Source organism: Hemitrygon akajei, chromosome 7 (genome assembly GCF_048418815.1).
Source record: "Hemitrygon akajei chromosome 7, sHemAka1.3, whole genome shotgun sequence".
Classification (NCBI taxonomy): Eukaryota; Metazoa; Chordata; class Chondrichthyes; order Myliobatiformes; family Dasyatidae; genus Hemitrygon; species Hemitrygon akajei.
In genome coordinates this window covers 140286173-140301616 of record NC_133130.1, presented here as the reverse complement: position 1 = coordinate 140301616, position 15444 = coordinate 140286173, and the positions used below count along the sequence as shown (strand labels likewise).

At 42.8% G+C, this 15444-nt stretch overlaps 1 protein-coding gene across 6 annotated transcripts in view; it reads left to right on the top strand.

The window, feature by feature from the left end:
* traf2b (Tnf receptor-associated factor 2b) overlaps positions 1-15444 on the top strand; it is a 73912-nt gene that overhangs the window by 12012 nt on the left and 46456 nt on the right. Inside the window, exon 1 of one of the 6 annotated variants that reach the window (XM_073052116.1) lies at positions 4582-5634. The exons of the other annotated variants lie outside the window; for them this stretch is intronic. Within the exon in view, the coding sequence (XP_072908217.1) occupies positions 5561-5634 (74 nt within the window). The 5' untranslated portion in view covers positions 4582-5560. Of the gene's footprint in view, positions 1-4581; positions 5635-15444 lie in introns of those variants that run through there. 6 annotated transcript variants of the gene reach the window in all.

Sequence of the window (15444 nt, the reverse complement as noted above, 5' to 3'; positions counted from 1 at the left end):
ACTTTCTAACTCAAGACCTGCCCATTATATATTTGTATCTAATATTTCTATTTCCTGTATGTAATATTTTACTTACATTACATTTCAACTGCTATTTATCTGCCCACATCTGGATTTTGTTTAGCTCTAACTGTATTGATTCTGTTGCCTGAATGTTATCAGCCTGTCCCCCTAATTTTGTGTAATGTACAAACTTTACTAGTTAATTTGTTTAACACACACAAAATGCTGGTGGAACACAGCAGGCCAGGCAGCATCTATAAGGAGAAGCACTGTCGACGTTTCGGGCCGAGACCCTTCGTCAGGACTAACTGAAAGGAAAGATAGTAAGAGATTTGAAAGTAGTGGGGGGAGGGGGAAATGCAAAATGATAGGAGAAGACCGGAGGGGGTGGGATGAAGCTAAGAGCTGGAAAGGCGATTGGCGAAAGTGATACAGAGCTGGAGAAGGGAAAGGATCTTGGGACGGGAGGCCTCGGGGGGGGGGGGGGGGGGGGGGGGGGGAGCACCAGAGGGAGATGGAGAACAGGCAAAGTGATGGGCAGGGAGAGAGAAAAAAAAAACAACTAAATATGTCAGGGATGGGGTAAGAAGGGGAGGAGGGGCATTAATGGAAATTAGAGAAGTCAATGTTCATGCCATCAAGTTGGAGGCTACCCAGCCGGTATATAAGGTGTTGTTCCTCCAACCTGAGTTTGGATTCATTTTGACAGTAGAGGGGGCCATGGATAGACATATCAGAATGGGAATGGGACGTGGAATTAAAATGTGTGGCCACCAATATATAAAAAGGAGCTCCGGTGTGGTCTTTTATAAATGGTGTGGTATACTGCGTCCGGTACTCCCAGTGTGGCCCTTTATAAGTGGTGTGGTATACTGTGTCCGGTACTCCCGGTGTGGCCCTTTATAAATGGTGTGGTATACTGTGTCCGGTACTCCCGGTGTGGTCTTTTATAAGTGGTGTGGTATACTGCGTCCGGTACTCCCGGTGTGGTCTTTTATAAGTGGTGTGGTATACTGTGTCCGGTACTCCCAGTGTGGCCCTTTATAAATGGTGTGGTATACTGTGTCTGGTACTCCCGGTGTGGTCTTTTATAAGTGGTGTGGTATACTGCGTCCGGTACTCCCGGTGTGGTCTTTTATAAGTGATGTGGTGTACTGCGTCCGGTACTCCCGGTGTGGTCTTTTATAAGTGGTGTGGTATACTGCGTCCGGTACTCCCGGTGTGGTCTTTTATAAGTGGTGTGGTGTACTGCGTCCGGTACTCCCGGTGTGGCCCTTTATAAGTGGTGTGGTATACTGCGTCCGGTACTCCCGGTGTGGCCCTTTATAAGTGGTGTGGTGTACTGCGTCCGGTACTCCCGGTGTGGCCCTTTATAAGTGGTGTGGTATACTGCGTCCGGTACTCCCGGTGTGGCCCTTTATAAGTGGTGTGGTATACTGCGTCCGGTACTCCCGGTGTGGCCTTTTATAAGTGGTGTGGTGTACTGCGTCCGGTACTCCCGGTGTGGCCCTTTATAAGTGGTGTGGTATACTGCGTCCGGTACTCCCGGTGTGGCCCTTTATAAGTGGTGTGGTATACTGCGTCCGGTACTCCCGGTGTGGCCCTTTATAAGTGGTGTGGTATACTGCGTCCGGTACTCCCGGTGTGGCCCTTTATAAGTGGTGTGGTATACTGCGTCCGGTACTCCCGGTGTGGCCCTTTATAAGTGGTGTGGTATACTGCGTCCGGTACTCCCGGTGTGGCCCTTTATAAGTGGTGTGGTATACTGCGTCCGGTACTCCCGGTGTGGCCCTTTATAAGTGGTGTGGTATACTGCGTCCGGTACTCCCGGTGTGGCCCTTTATAAGTGGTGTGGTATACTGCGTCCGGTACTCCCGGTGTGGCCCTTTATAAGTGGTGTGGTATACTGCGTCCGGTACTCCCGGTGTGGCCCTTTATAAGTGGTGTGGTATACTGTGTCCGGTACTCCCGGTGTGGCCCTTTATAAGTGGTGTGGTATACTGCGTCCGGTACTCCCGGTGTGGCCCTTTATAAGTGGTGTGGTATACTGCGTCCGGTACTCCCGGTGTGGCCCTTTATAAATGGTGTGGTATACTGTGTCCGGTACTCCCGGTGTGGCCTTTTATAAATGGTGGTGTATACTGCGTCCGGTACTCCTGGTGTGGCCTTTTATATATTGGTGAGACCCGACGCAGACTGGGAGACTGTTTCGCTGAACACCTATGCTCGGTCCGCCAGAGAAAGCAGGATCTCCCAGTGGCCACGCATTTTAATTCCACGTCCCATTCCCATTCTGATATGTCTATCCATGGCCTCCTCTACTGTCAAAATGAATCCAAGCTCAGGTTGGAGGAACAACACCTTATATACCGGCTGGATAGCCTCCAACCTGATGGCATGAACATTGACTTCTCTAATTTCTGTTAATGCCCCTCCTCCCCTTCTTACCCCATCCCTGACATATTTAGTAGTTTGTTTGGTGTTTTTCTCTCTCTCTGCCCATCACTTTGCCTGTTCTCCATCTCCCTCTGGTGCTTTCCCCCCCCCCCCCCCCCCCCCCACCTTCTTTCTCCCGAGGCCTCCCGTCCCATGATCCTTTCCCTTCTCCAGCTCTTAGCTTCATCCCAACCCCTCCGGTCTTCTCCTATCATTTCGCATTTCCCCCTCCCCCCCCACTACTTTCAAATCTCTTACTCTCTTTCCTTTCAGTTAGTCCTGACGAAGGGTCTCGGCCCGAAACGTCGACAGTGCTTCTCCTTATAGATGCTGCCTGGCCTGCTGTGTTCCACCAGCATTTTGTGTGTGTTGTTTGAATTTCCAGCATCTGCAGATTTCCTTGTGTTTGCTAGTTAATTTGTTTGGTGCTTATTCCAATCATTAACGTCAATTAAAAACTGCAGTGGCCTCAAAACTAATCCCTGTGGAACTGGAACCCCACTTTTAACATCCTGTAGGTATGAAAATGATCCTCTCACCATAATTCGATTTTGAGCCAATTCTGCATCTATTCGCATACCTTATCCTGAATCCCTACCTCCTGTAGCTTGATTGTTAACCTTTTGTGGGGTACCTTGTCAAAAGCCATCTGAAAATCCAAGTAAAAGATATCAACCGCTCTATTGTTATCATAAATTTTAGTTGCCTCTTCATAGAACTTCAGGATATTAGTGAAACATGTTTTCCTGTTTCTGAACCCATGCTGGCTTTCTGCTAACGTGCCTGTTCTTATCAGCTACTTTTCCGGCTCATTCTTTAATAATGTTTCCATTATCTTACCTATGGTACACACAAAGCTTACTGGTCTATAGTTACCAGGGTCAGTGTGGTCATTTTTCTTATCTACCGGCACAACATAACCCCATTTCCTGTCCTTATGGATTTTACCAGTCTTCACTGACTTAAAAAATACATGTTAGGGGTTTGTATTTATAATTACAGACCTCTTTAACTATCCTTGGATATATGTTGTCTGGCCCTGAATATTTATTAACTTCCAGCCTTTTCAGCTGAAGCAGGACCTCACTTTCTAAAAACTCTTAAGTCACTTAAAACCACCTTATTTTTCTCTACACTTACTGGCATGTTGCTAACATCTTTGCAGGTGAATATTTCAGCAAAGTATGAATTGAGAGTATCCTCTATGTCCTTTACTGCATAACTTATCACTCCACTATTATTCCTAATACACTTAACTTTCTTCTCAACCTTTTACTTTGGAAAAAATCTCTTGGGGTCAATCTTAGCATTATTGGCAATATCGTTCTCAACCTGCCTTTTGACAATCTGAATTTCCCTCTTGATTATAGCTCTCATATTTTCGTATGCCCTGCGGTTAACGTCATTACTATTTTTTCTGTATTCCTTATAGCTGTTTTTTCTTCAATAATTTTTATGTATACCTTTATTCATCCATGTAGTTGATCTATTTTTATTGCTTCTCCTAACTGCAGGTATGAACATGTCCTGCACCTCTTTAAATCAATCCATTGTTCTTCAACTGATTAAATCAAGCATTACTTCCAGCTTATCTTCTGAATTCTTTGCTGCATCTGCATGATCTATGCCTTTCTGAAATTTAATTTGATGGTTTTGATCTTTACTGATACACTCTCCCAAAAACCTTGAGACTAACAATGTTATGTTCACTTGTTCCAAAAGGCTCAATAACTTCCATAGCCAAAATTCTATCCGGATTGTTACAGAATATCAAATCTGGACAGGTCTCCTCTCTTGTTGGTGCATTTACATACTGGGTCAAAAAACACTCATTCAATAACTCAGTGAATTCACATTCCTGTAATCTATTAGTCACTGGGTGTTCCCACTCGTATGCCTAAGGGTAGTGAGGGACAAGTACATTGGAATGCTTGCCCACAGCAACTTGATAAACGTAGATTCAGACAACACACTGAACAAAAATGATAGAAATCATACAAAAAAGAAATTGTATATAATTTATATCATTTATATATTTTACATGAATTGTCCAAATTTTACATATTGTTCAAGTTATGGCATGCATATATATGACAGTGAAGAAAAAGTCTGTGCAAAGCAACATTAATAGTGCAAAAACACAATCAGCCTGTTAATCTACTGGCACATTTTTGCAATCTTGGGAAAAACCAGGGCGTCAGAGAGAAGCAAGGAAACAAACTGCTGGAGGAGAATATGGTGGGTCAAGATAAAGTGTCTTGACTTGAAATGTTGGCTGTCCATTTCCCACCATGGATGGTGCTTGACCCACTGAACGCCTTTGGCAGTCTTTTGTTTTGCTCCAGATTCCAGTATATGCTGACTCTTGTGTCTCCACCTGAGAGAGACCCACATGGCCAGCGGACAAAGGTGTAACTGCCACTGAGAAAGCACTTGAACAGGCCAGGTTTCAACCCAGGACCTGAAATTGTGCAGCATTAACTGTGCCATTAATGATTTCGTAATTAAGGCAGCCGGGCCAGATAACATCCCAGGCCAAGTGGTCGGAGTGTGCGCACCAGCTCATTGACATCTTCACCACCATCTTCAACACTTTACTCATCCAGGCTGCTGTCTCCACATGCTTCATATCGGCCACCATCATCCCTATACCAAAGAACTCTACCACTTCAAAACTAAGTGACTACCGCTGGCATTTACACTAATCTTCATAAAGTGTTTTGAATGGCTGGTAATATCAGAAACTCTATTCCTTTCACCAATATGCTTACAGACAGAAACACTTGGACAGATAACATAGCATGTGCCGTGTACCTGGCCCCGACACACCCAGAAAACAAGGACACTTGCGTCAGAATGCTGTTTCTGGTTTTTAGTTCGACATTCACACTATTGTCCCACGGATCTTGAGGAACAAACTCCTACTGCTTGGATTAAATACACCACCGTGCAACTGGGTGTTGGACTTCCTAACCAGTAGACCTCAGATAGTCAGGATGCACATTGCTCCTCCCTGCACGTTATCCTCAACACTGGTGTCTCCAGGACTGTGTGCCGAGCCCATTGCTGTACACAAGACTGCACAGTCAAACACCCGAGTATTGCATTGTCAAGTTCGCCAATGGTGGGGCTCTTTGTCACAACAATGAGGCAGCCTGTAGAGAGAAGATGGAAGAGCTCAAGGCCTGGAGTCAGGTAAGTAACCTCTTCCAGAATGTTAACAAGGCAAGGATGTTTATTAACTTCAGGAGAACTCACACCGCTCTTTATATCAGTGGCACAGGGGTGGAAACTGGAAGCAGTTTCAAACTCCTGGGAGTGCATATTTTGATTGGCCTCTCATGGCCCCAGAACACATTCTACACAATCAGGAAAGCTCACCAATGCCTCTACTTTCTGTCGAGGCTAAAGACAGCTGGATCATGCACATCTATACTCACATCATTCTATAGATTTGCAGTAGAGAGCATCCTAACAAGCTGCATCACTGTTGGTACAGGAACGGCAGATAGGAAGGCTCTACAATGGGTAGTCAAAATTGCCCAACACATCACTGGCATCAGCCTACCTGCCATCAAGGGCATGTATACAGAAAGGTGCTGGAAAAGGGCCAGTAATGTCATGAAGGATCCCACAACCCTGCTCGTGGACTGCTTGTCCCACTCCCATTAAGGCTATGTAGCATCCACAGCAAGACCACCAGACTCATACACACTTACCTTCCCCTAGCAGTAAGACTGATCAACACTTCCACCCACTAACCCACCCCTCTGCAGCCCCAGCCACCACTACGTTATTATTTGCTGTCAGTCACCTTATATACAAACACTCCTGTGCCTAGCATCACTTTATGTACATAAAAATCAATCTGTATGTAAGCTGTCTTATGTATTTATATTTATTTTTAAAAATTATTATTATGTTCTTTATCTTTTTTGTGTTGCACTGGAGGATCTGGAGTAACAAATAATTTTGTCTCTTTTACACATGTGTACTGGAAATTACATTAAACAATCTTGAAGCTTGAGCTTTTGGCTTGGTTAAGGAATTGCTTAGGAGGCACGATTTGAGTAATGATATCTTCCAAAGATCTGTACTTGACTGCAGCTCTTTAACTATATTTATAAATGATATGGATAGAGTATTTGGTGACAGCACATCATAGCATGTAGAGTTGAAAGGAGTAAAAATCAACAGATGCTGATAGATAAAGTGAGTGGCTCAAACTTGGAAAATCAATTTCCATTTCAGAATGATGAAGTTTGAACCCAAGACCAAAGAGATTTTTTAAACACAAGAAAATCTGCAGATGCTGGAAATCCAAAGCAATACACACAAAATGCTGGAGAAACTCAGCAGGCCAGGCAGCATCTGTAGAAAAAAAGCACAATCGATGTTTTGAGCCAAGACCCTTCATCAGGATTGATATTCCTGGCCTGCTGCATTCCTCCAGCATTTTGTGTGTGTTGAAACGGGATATTTTGTTTATGAAGAAAGAAATTGGATGAAGGTGCCAACTACAAAAATATTTAAAGTCAATTGGACAGTACAAACATGGAGACAGGCCCCTTGGCCCGACTGGTCCAAGCTGACTACAATATCCTTCTTGCTAGTCCCAGTTGCTCTGCATTCATCCTGTAAACCTATCCAAATGCCTCTTAAGTGTTGCAATTATATTCACCTTGACTATATCCTCTGAGATTAATTTTCTTGCAGGCATTCACAGTAAATATAAAGAAAAAGAGTAGAATCAATAAAGCATGCAGCAAACGTGGGCAAACAAACGATGTGCAAAGACAAACTGTGTAAATACAAAAAAAGAGAAAAAGTAATAATAATGTAAATAAATACATGAGCAATAAATATCGAGAACATGAGTTGTAGAGTCCTTAAAATTGAGTCCATAGGTTGTGGAATCAGTTCAGTTTTGTGTTGAGTATAGTTATCTCCTCTGGTTCACGAGCCTGATGGATAGTAACTGTTCCTGAACCTGGTGGTGTGGGGCTTGAGGCTCTTGTACTACCTTCCCGATGGCGGCAGCAAGAAGAGCATGGCCTGGATGGTGGGGGTCCTTGATGATGGATGCTGCTTTCCTGCAATAGCACTTCTTATAAATGTGCTCAGTGGCAGGGAGAGCTTAATCTATGATGGACTGGGCTGTATCCACCACTATTTGTCGGCTTTTCTATTCAAAGGCATTGGTGTTCCCATGTCAGGCCATGATGCAACCAGTCAGTATACTCTCAACTGTACATTTACAGTAGTAGTTGGTCAGTTTTTTAAATGACATGCTGAATTTGTGCAAACTTCTCAGAAAGTAGAGGCATTGCTGTGCTTTCTTTGCAATGGCAATGGAACCCAGGACAGATCCCCCGAAATGCTCTGACAGATGCCCTCTAGCTCTGATCCCCTGATGAAGATTGACTTCCGTCCTCCTTCTGAAGGCAATATTCAGCTTCTTGGTCTTGCTGACATTGAGTAAGAGGTTGTTATAGCACCACTCAGCCAGATTTTCCATCTTCCTCCTATATGTTGATTCATCACCACCTTTGATTCAGCTAATGACAGTGGTGTCATCAGCAAATTTAAATATGGCATCGGAGCTATGTTTAGCCATAAAGTCATGGGTGTAAGGCGAGTAGAGCAGGGAGCTAACCATACAGCCTGTTGGTGCACCTGTGCTGATGGAGATTGCGGAGGAGGAGATGTGGCCAATCTGAACTGACTGGGGTCTGCAAGTGAGGAAGTCGAGAATCCAGTTGCACAAGGAGGTGTTGATGCTTAAGTGTTGGAGCTTATTGGTTAGTCTTGAAGGGATGATAGTATTGATGGTGTGGTCATCCTCTCCCTATAACATTGGAACTCTAGTTCAAAGGTTCATTTATTATTAAAGAATGCAACTATGAGATTCTTCTTCTCCTGATGGCCATGAAACTAAGAAAAAAAATCAACAACACAATTATCAAATCTCAAACCCCTCTCCCTACACAAAATGCAACAAGAACATCGATCCCCAAATACCCCTCTCCCTGCACAAAAAAATGAACAAAAACGCATCAAGAACATCAACTAACCCCCCCCCCAAACCCCATTCTCCAGCCTTCAAATCCCCTTCTCCCCCGTACAGTAAAGCGACACAAAAAAAAACAAGAACATAGACTCCAAGTGGCAACTTCGTAAAACTCTCCTGTGGCCTCTCCAGCTGGACAATGATTTTTCTTAATAGCAGTGTCCTAAACTATGCACAACACTTCAAGTGCAGCCTCACCAGAGACTTGTATAACTGCAACAGAATGTCCCTACTCCTAAACTCAGTGCCCTGACTGATGAAGGTCAGCACGCTAAATACCTTTTTATCACTTTGTCTGCTTGCCCAGCCACTTCCAATGAACATGCATTTGTACTCGTAAGTTCCTCTGTTCCACAGCACTCATCGCTGGCCTGCCTTTCACTTTATGAGTCATACCTTAGCTTGAATGTCCAAAATGCTTTACTTCACAGTTATCTAAAGTTGAAGTCTATTTCCCATGTACCTAAGTGATCAAGATAACTGATCAACATAAAAATTAAAAGAATGTTGATAGTTACCTGAAGGAGGCTGATACCAAAGGGATAAAAGTCAAGTTGCAGCTGCTCAGTATAGTAGATTGTATCTGGATCCATTAAGATCTGGGTGCTGTATCTCAGGAAACATTGATGCGTTTGTTATAGGTGCACCATGGTTTAGCAGATTGATCATATTGGGTTTACAGCATAAATTATGCGAACACATTACAAATGTAAGGTTTGTATTGTCTCAAGTACAGTAGGTTAAAGCACATTTCAAGATTTCCCCGGTGGGAAGCAATAATAACAGAATCAGACCATGGAAGTGATGTCAGAAAATGCTGCATGCTCACAAAATTGTGTCATTCTCTTTGCCAACAAAACTGTTGGAATCTTGATGAATTTTAAAAAAACTTCAAAGCTTTGACAAATTTTTGGAAGTCAAGAACTGTAGAGTCAAAATCGGCTGTAGGCATTACGTCAATTGCAGAAAACTGAACAATGGTACAGGCTTCTGTTCCTATATCCAGCCTTTGTTCCACTGAGTTTTCACTCCCAGATTTCAAGTTTCCACCTTTTGTTTACTTCATTGCCTTGCCTTGGCCCAGCCTTTTTTCTTCCACCTGCTCCAAACCTGTTATACTATGGGTAAGCCTTTGGGCAAACTGTCCTCACTCCATAGCAGAAGTTGATGGCAAGACTTTTAACTTCAGTTTTGTGTACAAACAGGAGTGGGATATTCAACTTCTCAACAGTTCTGGATTCTCACTCTGAGCATCAACATGCCCCCTCTCTGACTCTTTGATATCAGAGATAGGAGACAAAAAAAATCTGTTGGGGTCATCTATTGTATCTGTGCTCCCAATGCAGCCTCCCCTACGTTGATGTGACCTGAAATAAGTTGGGGGACCGCTTTGTAGAGCACTGCCAAAAGCGGAATATTTTGGTGGCCGACCATCTTAATTCCTATCCCCATTCCCGTTCTGACATGTCAGTCCATGTCTTTTTTCCACTATGAGGCCACTCTCAGGGTGGAGGAGCAACACCTATGTTCTGTCTAAGTAGCTTACAACCTGATGGCATGAATATAGATTTCTCCTTCCTGTAATGTTTTTTGTCCTCCCCCTTCCCTCTTCTTCTATTCCCCATTCTGGCCTCTTACCTCCATACACCTGCCTATCACCTCCCCCTGGTGTCCCTCCTTCCCTTTCCTCCATGGTCCACTCTCCTGTCCTATCAGATTCCTCCTTCTCCAGCTCTTTACCTTTCCCTCCTGCCTGACTTTGCCTCTCACCTTCTAGCTAGTCTTACTTCCCCTCCCTCAACCTTTTTATTCTAGTGGCTTCCCCCTGCTTTCCAGTCCTAAAACAGAGTCCTGCCTGAAGTGCCGGCTATTCATTCATTCTCATACGTGCTGCCTGATCTGCTGAGTTCCAACAGCCTTTTGTGTGTGTTACTCTGGATCTCCAGCATCTGCAGAATCTCTTGTGTTCCTATTTTTGTTATGAGGTTACACAGGATTAGGAACTGTTTAAAACTGCAGTTCAGAATGAGAGGGGGATTAAGGCATTTTTTTTCCCCTCAGTTGCTAGTCCTTGTACAACTCTTCCTCAAGGGCCAGTGAAAACGATCTTTGAATATTTGTAAGCTGAAGTAGATACATTCTTGAACAGTAAGGGCATGAAAGATTACCTTTCATAAATGGGAATTGGGAGTTGAAATTACGGTCAGATCAGTCATTTCATACGATATCACTTTTGCTTTCTGATTTAGTGTTCACTGGTTTGTACTTTTGACCACACTCTCATTTTGGCCTTCCTTCATACTAGTAATAGGAAAGGACATATATTAAGTATTTTAGTTTGACATGTATTTCAACTTCTTCATCTGTGATTTCTTTTTGGACTTCAACATTTGTTTGCTTTTTAATGTCCAGCTTCTTGTGCTTAATATCCATTTCTAGTCCTTAACCAGCTACAAAGAGACTCTGATAGATAATTTAGGAAATAATTAAACTATAAGGTAAACCTGTAATCAGCACCTTGATATTGCACAGTTTTATTGCTGACAGCTTTGTAGGCAGTAGAGGAAGTGTCTGTGAGTGTGCCAGAATGAATTCAATATGTCCCACATGTAGATTGTTAATAACAATTAGCCGTAATAAAGATTGACCAAGAATCAGAGGCACGGTTGGAGGCCATTCAACTCATCAGATTCTTTCCATTTCCTAGCAGAAAAGTTCCATCAGTCCCATTTCCCTTTTTAGTTCCTTGTGGGTCTGAAATTTATTTTCCCTTGCATGCTCATCAACTCCCATGAGCTTGGTTAAGAAGTTGCTGGAGGCTCATTGCAGTTAGTGGTGTTGCTCACAGCTCCACATTTCTGGGTTTGATACTGACCTGGAGTGCTGTCTGTGTGGAGTTTGCACTTCTCCCTGTTACCACAGCCATGTACAATTTGGCACAGGGTTAATAAGATCAGGTAGTTATATGTGTGGCTCAAAGATTGGTATTGGAGAAGTGGGTTTGACCTTACGAGCCATTGGCACCATTATTGGGAAGGAGGGAGCTATACCAATGGGACAGGCTCCACATGAACCATGCTGGGACCAGGGACCTGGATAACTGCATGACTAGACAGGGCTTTAAACTAAATAGTACAATGTGGGTTCAAAAGCTTGGAAAGCTATAGGTAAAGTAAGAGAGGAGCTAAAATTGATTGGAAGGGGATGAGGGTAGAACAGCAATAGTGGTGCCAGTGGCTCATAAAGTCAAACCTGCTTCTCCAATACCAATCTTTCAAACCCGTATTACTTTTCTCCCATGTCTGGTGTTGTTTTTCTGGGCAGTAACTTGTGTGTCAGATTTAGGGCACTGCACTGCTCTGATACATACAGTTTTTCGATGACTCTTAGGAGTCTTCAGTGGGTGTTGTTTATTTATTGAATATCATGTTCCAGACAAACTATTTCTTTGTGTTTCTCATTCTTTGAAATAATGTGAGCAGAATCACTATGTAGTGCATTGCAGAGGACAGCCCCTGCCCACCCAGTCTGTCACAGCTCATTTGAAAAGCAACACGTATTCACTGGCCACTTTATTAATCAGTGTATCTTTGTGGCCTTCTGCTGCTGTAGCCCATCCACTTTAAAGTTCAACATGTGCGTTTGGAGATGTTCTTCTGCACACCACTGTTGTATTGAGTGATTAAGTTACTGTCACCTTCCTGTCAGCTTGAACCAGTCTGGGCATTCTCCTCTGATCTCTCTCATTTACAAAGCACTTTTGTCCACAGAACTGCTGCTCAATGGATATTTTTGTTTTTTGCACCATTCTCTGTAAACTCGAGACTGTTCTGCTGGAAAATCCCAGGAGCTCAGCAGTTTCTGAGATATTCAGGCCAGCCCACCTGACACCAACAGTCATTCCACCATCAAAATCACTTAGATCACATTTCTTCCCCGTTCTGACATTTAGTTTGAATAACAACTGAATCTCTTGACTATATCAGCATACTTCTATGCTTTGGATTGCTGCCACATGATTGACTGATTAGATATTTGCATTATCGAACAGGCATAGCTCATAGTGTAGCCACTGAGTGTACTTCCTACTTTCCTCATCTCACAACAACTTTATCTTCTATGTGCTCAAGTTGTCAATGAAACTGTTTCCATCAATCTACCAAATTCTACTCAATCGCTGTACAACAATAGTTAATTCTCAAATCACATCTATTTCTTTGATTATGTTCACTTCTTCTGTTGCGAACTTTTTCTAATTTTTCATTTGTGATCTAAAACGATCTCATTAAATAGTAGTCATCTCTGCTCCAAGGAAAATAATCCACTTTATCCAGTCTTTCCATATGACTAGATCCCTAATATAAGAATAGTGGTATCAGTTCTCTTTTGAACTTCTGTTGAAGTAATTATGTACTGCTGGATGATGCCCAAAGTCAGACACTTTTCCATTTGGGACTGATCTAATATTTTGTAAAAGCTGAACGTTGCTCCAGAGACAGTCGTACAGCAAGGAAACTGGCACCTTGACTTAACATCCATGCTGACCAAGACGCACACCTAAGCGAGTCTCTCTTGCTTGCATTTGGCTCATGTCCCTGTAAAGCTTTCCTCTCAGTATACCTGTCAAAAGTCTTTTAAACATTGTTATTGTACCTGACTCAACCACTTCCTTTGACAGTTTGTTTCATACATGCACCACCCTTTGTGTGAAAAATTTTTGCTCGGGTCCCTATAAATCTTCCCCCATCACCTTAACATCTTTATAAGATCAGTCATTGCACCTCTTGAAGATCACCTCTTTAAATATATTCAGAAAATTAAGGGTTTGATGCCACCTTCAACCACCTCAATTTTCTTATGCTCCCTCAAAAATTGCACTGTTTAGCTTTGATTGATGTTCCCATTCTAATGTTTATCATTAACTTTCGCATCACATATGCCGATTCTACACAGAGCCTTCATGGAGTGTATAGTATCTTCCTCTCTGTTTGCTGTACTCCAAAATTTCCTATCATTTGCAGATCTCAAAATTGTTCAGGTACCTCATATCCAAGTTACTGTAAATTTAAATGGGACCACAGCCGTTTACAATTTATGTCAACAATTTAGATGAAGGCATTGAGAATAACATCAGCAAATTTGCAGATGATACTAAGCTGGGTGGCAGTGTGACGTGATGAGGATGTTAGGAGAATTCAGGGTGACTTGGATAGGCTGGGTGAGTGGGCAGATACTTGGCAGATGGCGTTTAATGTGAATAAGTGTGAGGTTATCCACTTTGGGAGTAAGAACAGGAAGGCAGATTATTATCTGAACAGTGTAGAGTTAGGTAAGGGAGAAATACAAAGAGATCTAGGAGTCCTTGTTCATCAGTCACTGAAGGTGAATGAGCAAGTGCAGCAGGCAGTGAAGAAGGCTAATGGAATGTTGGCCTTTATTACAAAGGGAATTGAGTACAAGAGCAAGGAAATCCTCTTGCATCTGTACAGAGCCCTGGTGAGACCACACCTGGAGTATTGTGTACAGTTTTGGTCTCCAGGGAGTTGTGGGAGTCTGGAATGCACTGCCTTGGAAGGTAGTGGAGGCCAATTCTCTGGATGCTTTCAAGAAGGAGCTCGATCGGTATCTTATGGATAGGGGAATCAAGGGATATGGGGACAAGGCAGGAACCGGGTATTGATAGTAGTTGATCAGCCATGATCTCAAAATGGCAGTGCAGGCTCGAAGGGCCAAATGGTCTACTTCTGCATCTATTGTCTAAATAGCACTTGTCTTTGCAAGAAACAACAAGGTCCAATGACTGCCAGCATGGAAAGTGATTTGTCAGAGCTGTATTCATCAGCCGGTTTTTATATCCACAGCGCTGTCATTGTTGCTGTTATTTCAAAGATACAATTTTGTTAACAGGCGTTTTGAAAATCTCCATGCAGAACATTATGCTTATTCATCTTATTTTTGTTAGAAAACGCAAGCAGGTGTAATGACCCAAAAAGGAATCTGCACTAACTCCTCTTATCTGTATTTGTCCTTTTAAAATTTTTCATGTTATTTCTTAATTTTCTCTCACCAGTGAAGTTAAACCAATTTGCCTGTTATTACTGGCAATGACTGGAAGATTGGTCAACAGGTCAGGAATTTCTCCTTCATTTCCCTGTGCAGCTCAGAGTACATTCCATCCAGGCAAAATGTCTTAGAAAATACCAACACAGAGAAATCATTTAACACCTTGCATGTACTGGCAATTGTGTTGAAATGCTGAAAGTGTGGTCTGATGAACAGCAAGGAACATGCCAGACACTTGCAAGATATTGACCACCTTGAGAAGGTTACTGACTCGTGTATATTCCCAATTCTCCAAATATCAGCTTTCTGATTAACATTTTTGATCAGAAATTAACTGGATCTGCCACAAAATATTGTAGCTACAAGATTAGGTTGGATATTGAATAATTTGAGCTGATTGACTTGCCTGCTAACACACCAGCTTTTTTTAAACTTAGGAGCAGAAATAGGCCATTTGGCCCATCGAGTCTGCTCTGTTATTCAGTCATGGCTGATCCTTTTTTTCCCTCCTTAGTCCCACTCCCCAGCCTTCTCCCCGTAACCTTTAATGCCATGTCCAATCAATAACCAATCAAGCTCTGCCTTAAATACACTCAATGACCTGGGCTCCACAGCTGACTGTGGTAACAAATTCCACAAATTCACCACCTTCTGGCTAAAGAAATTTCTCTGCATCTTTGTTTTAAATGGAAACCCCTCTATCCTGAGGTTATGCCCTCTTGTCCTAGACTCCCCTAGACTTTCCACATCTGCTCTGTCTAGGTCTTTCAACATTTGAAAGGTTTCAATGAGATCCCCTCTCAACCTTCTAAATTCTAGAGAGTACAGATCTAGAGCTATTGAACGTTCCTCGTATGATAACCCTTTCATTC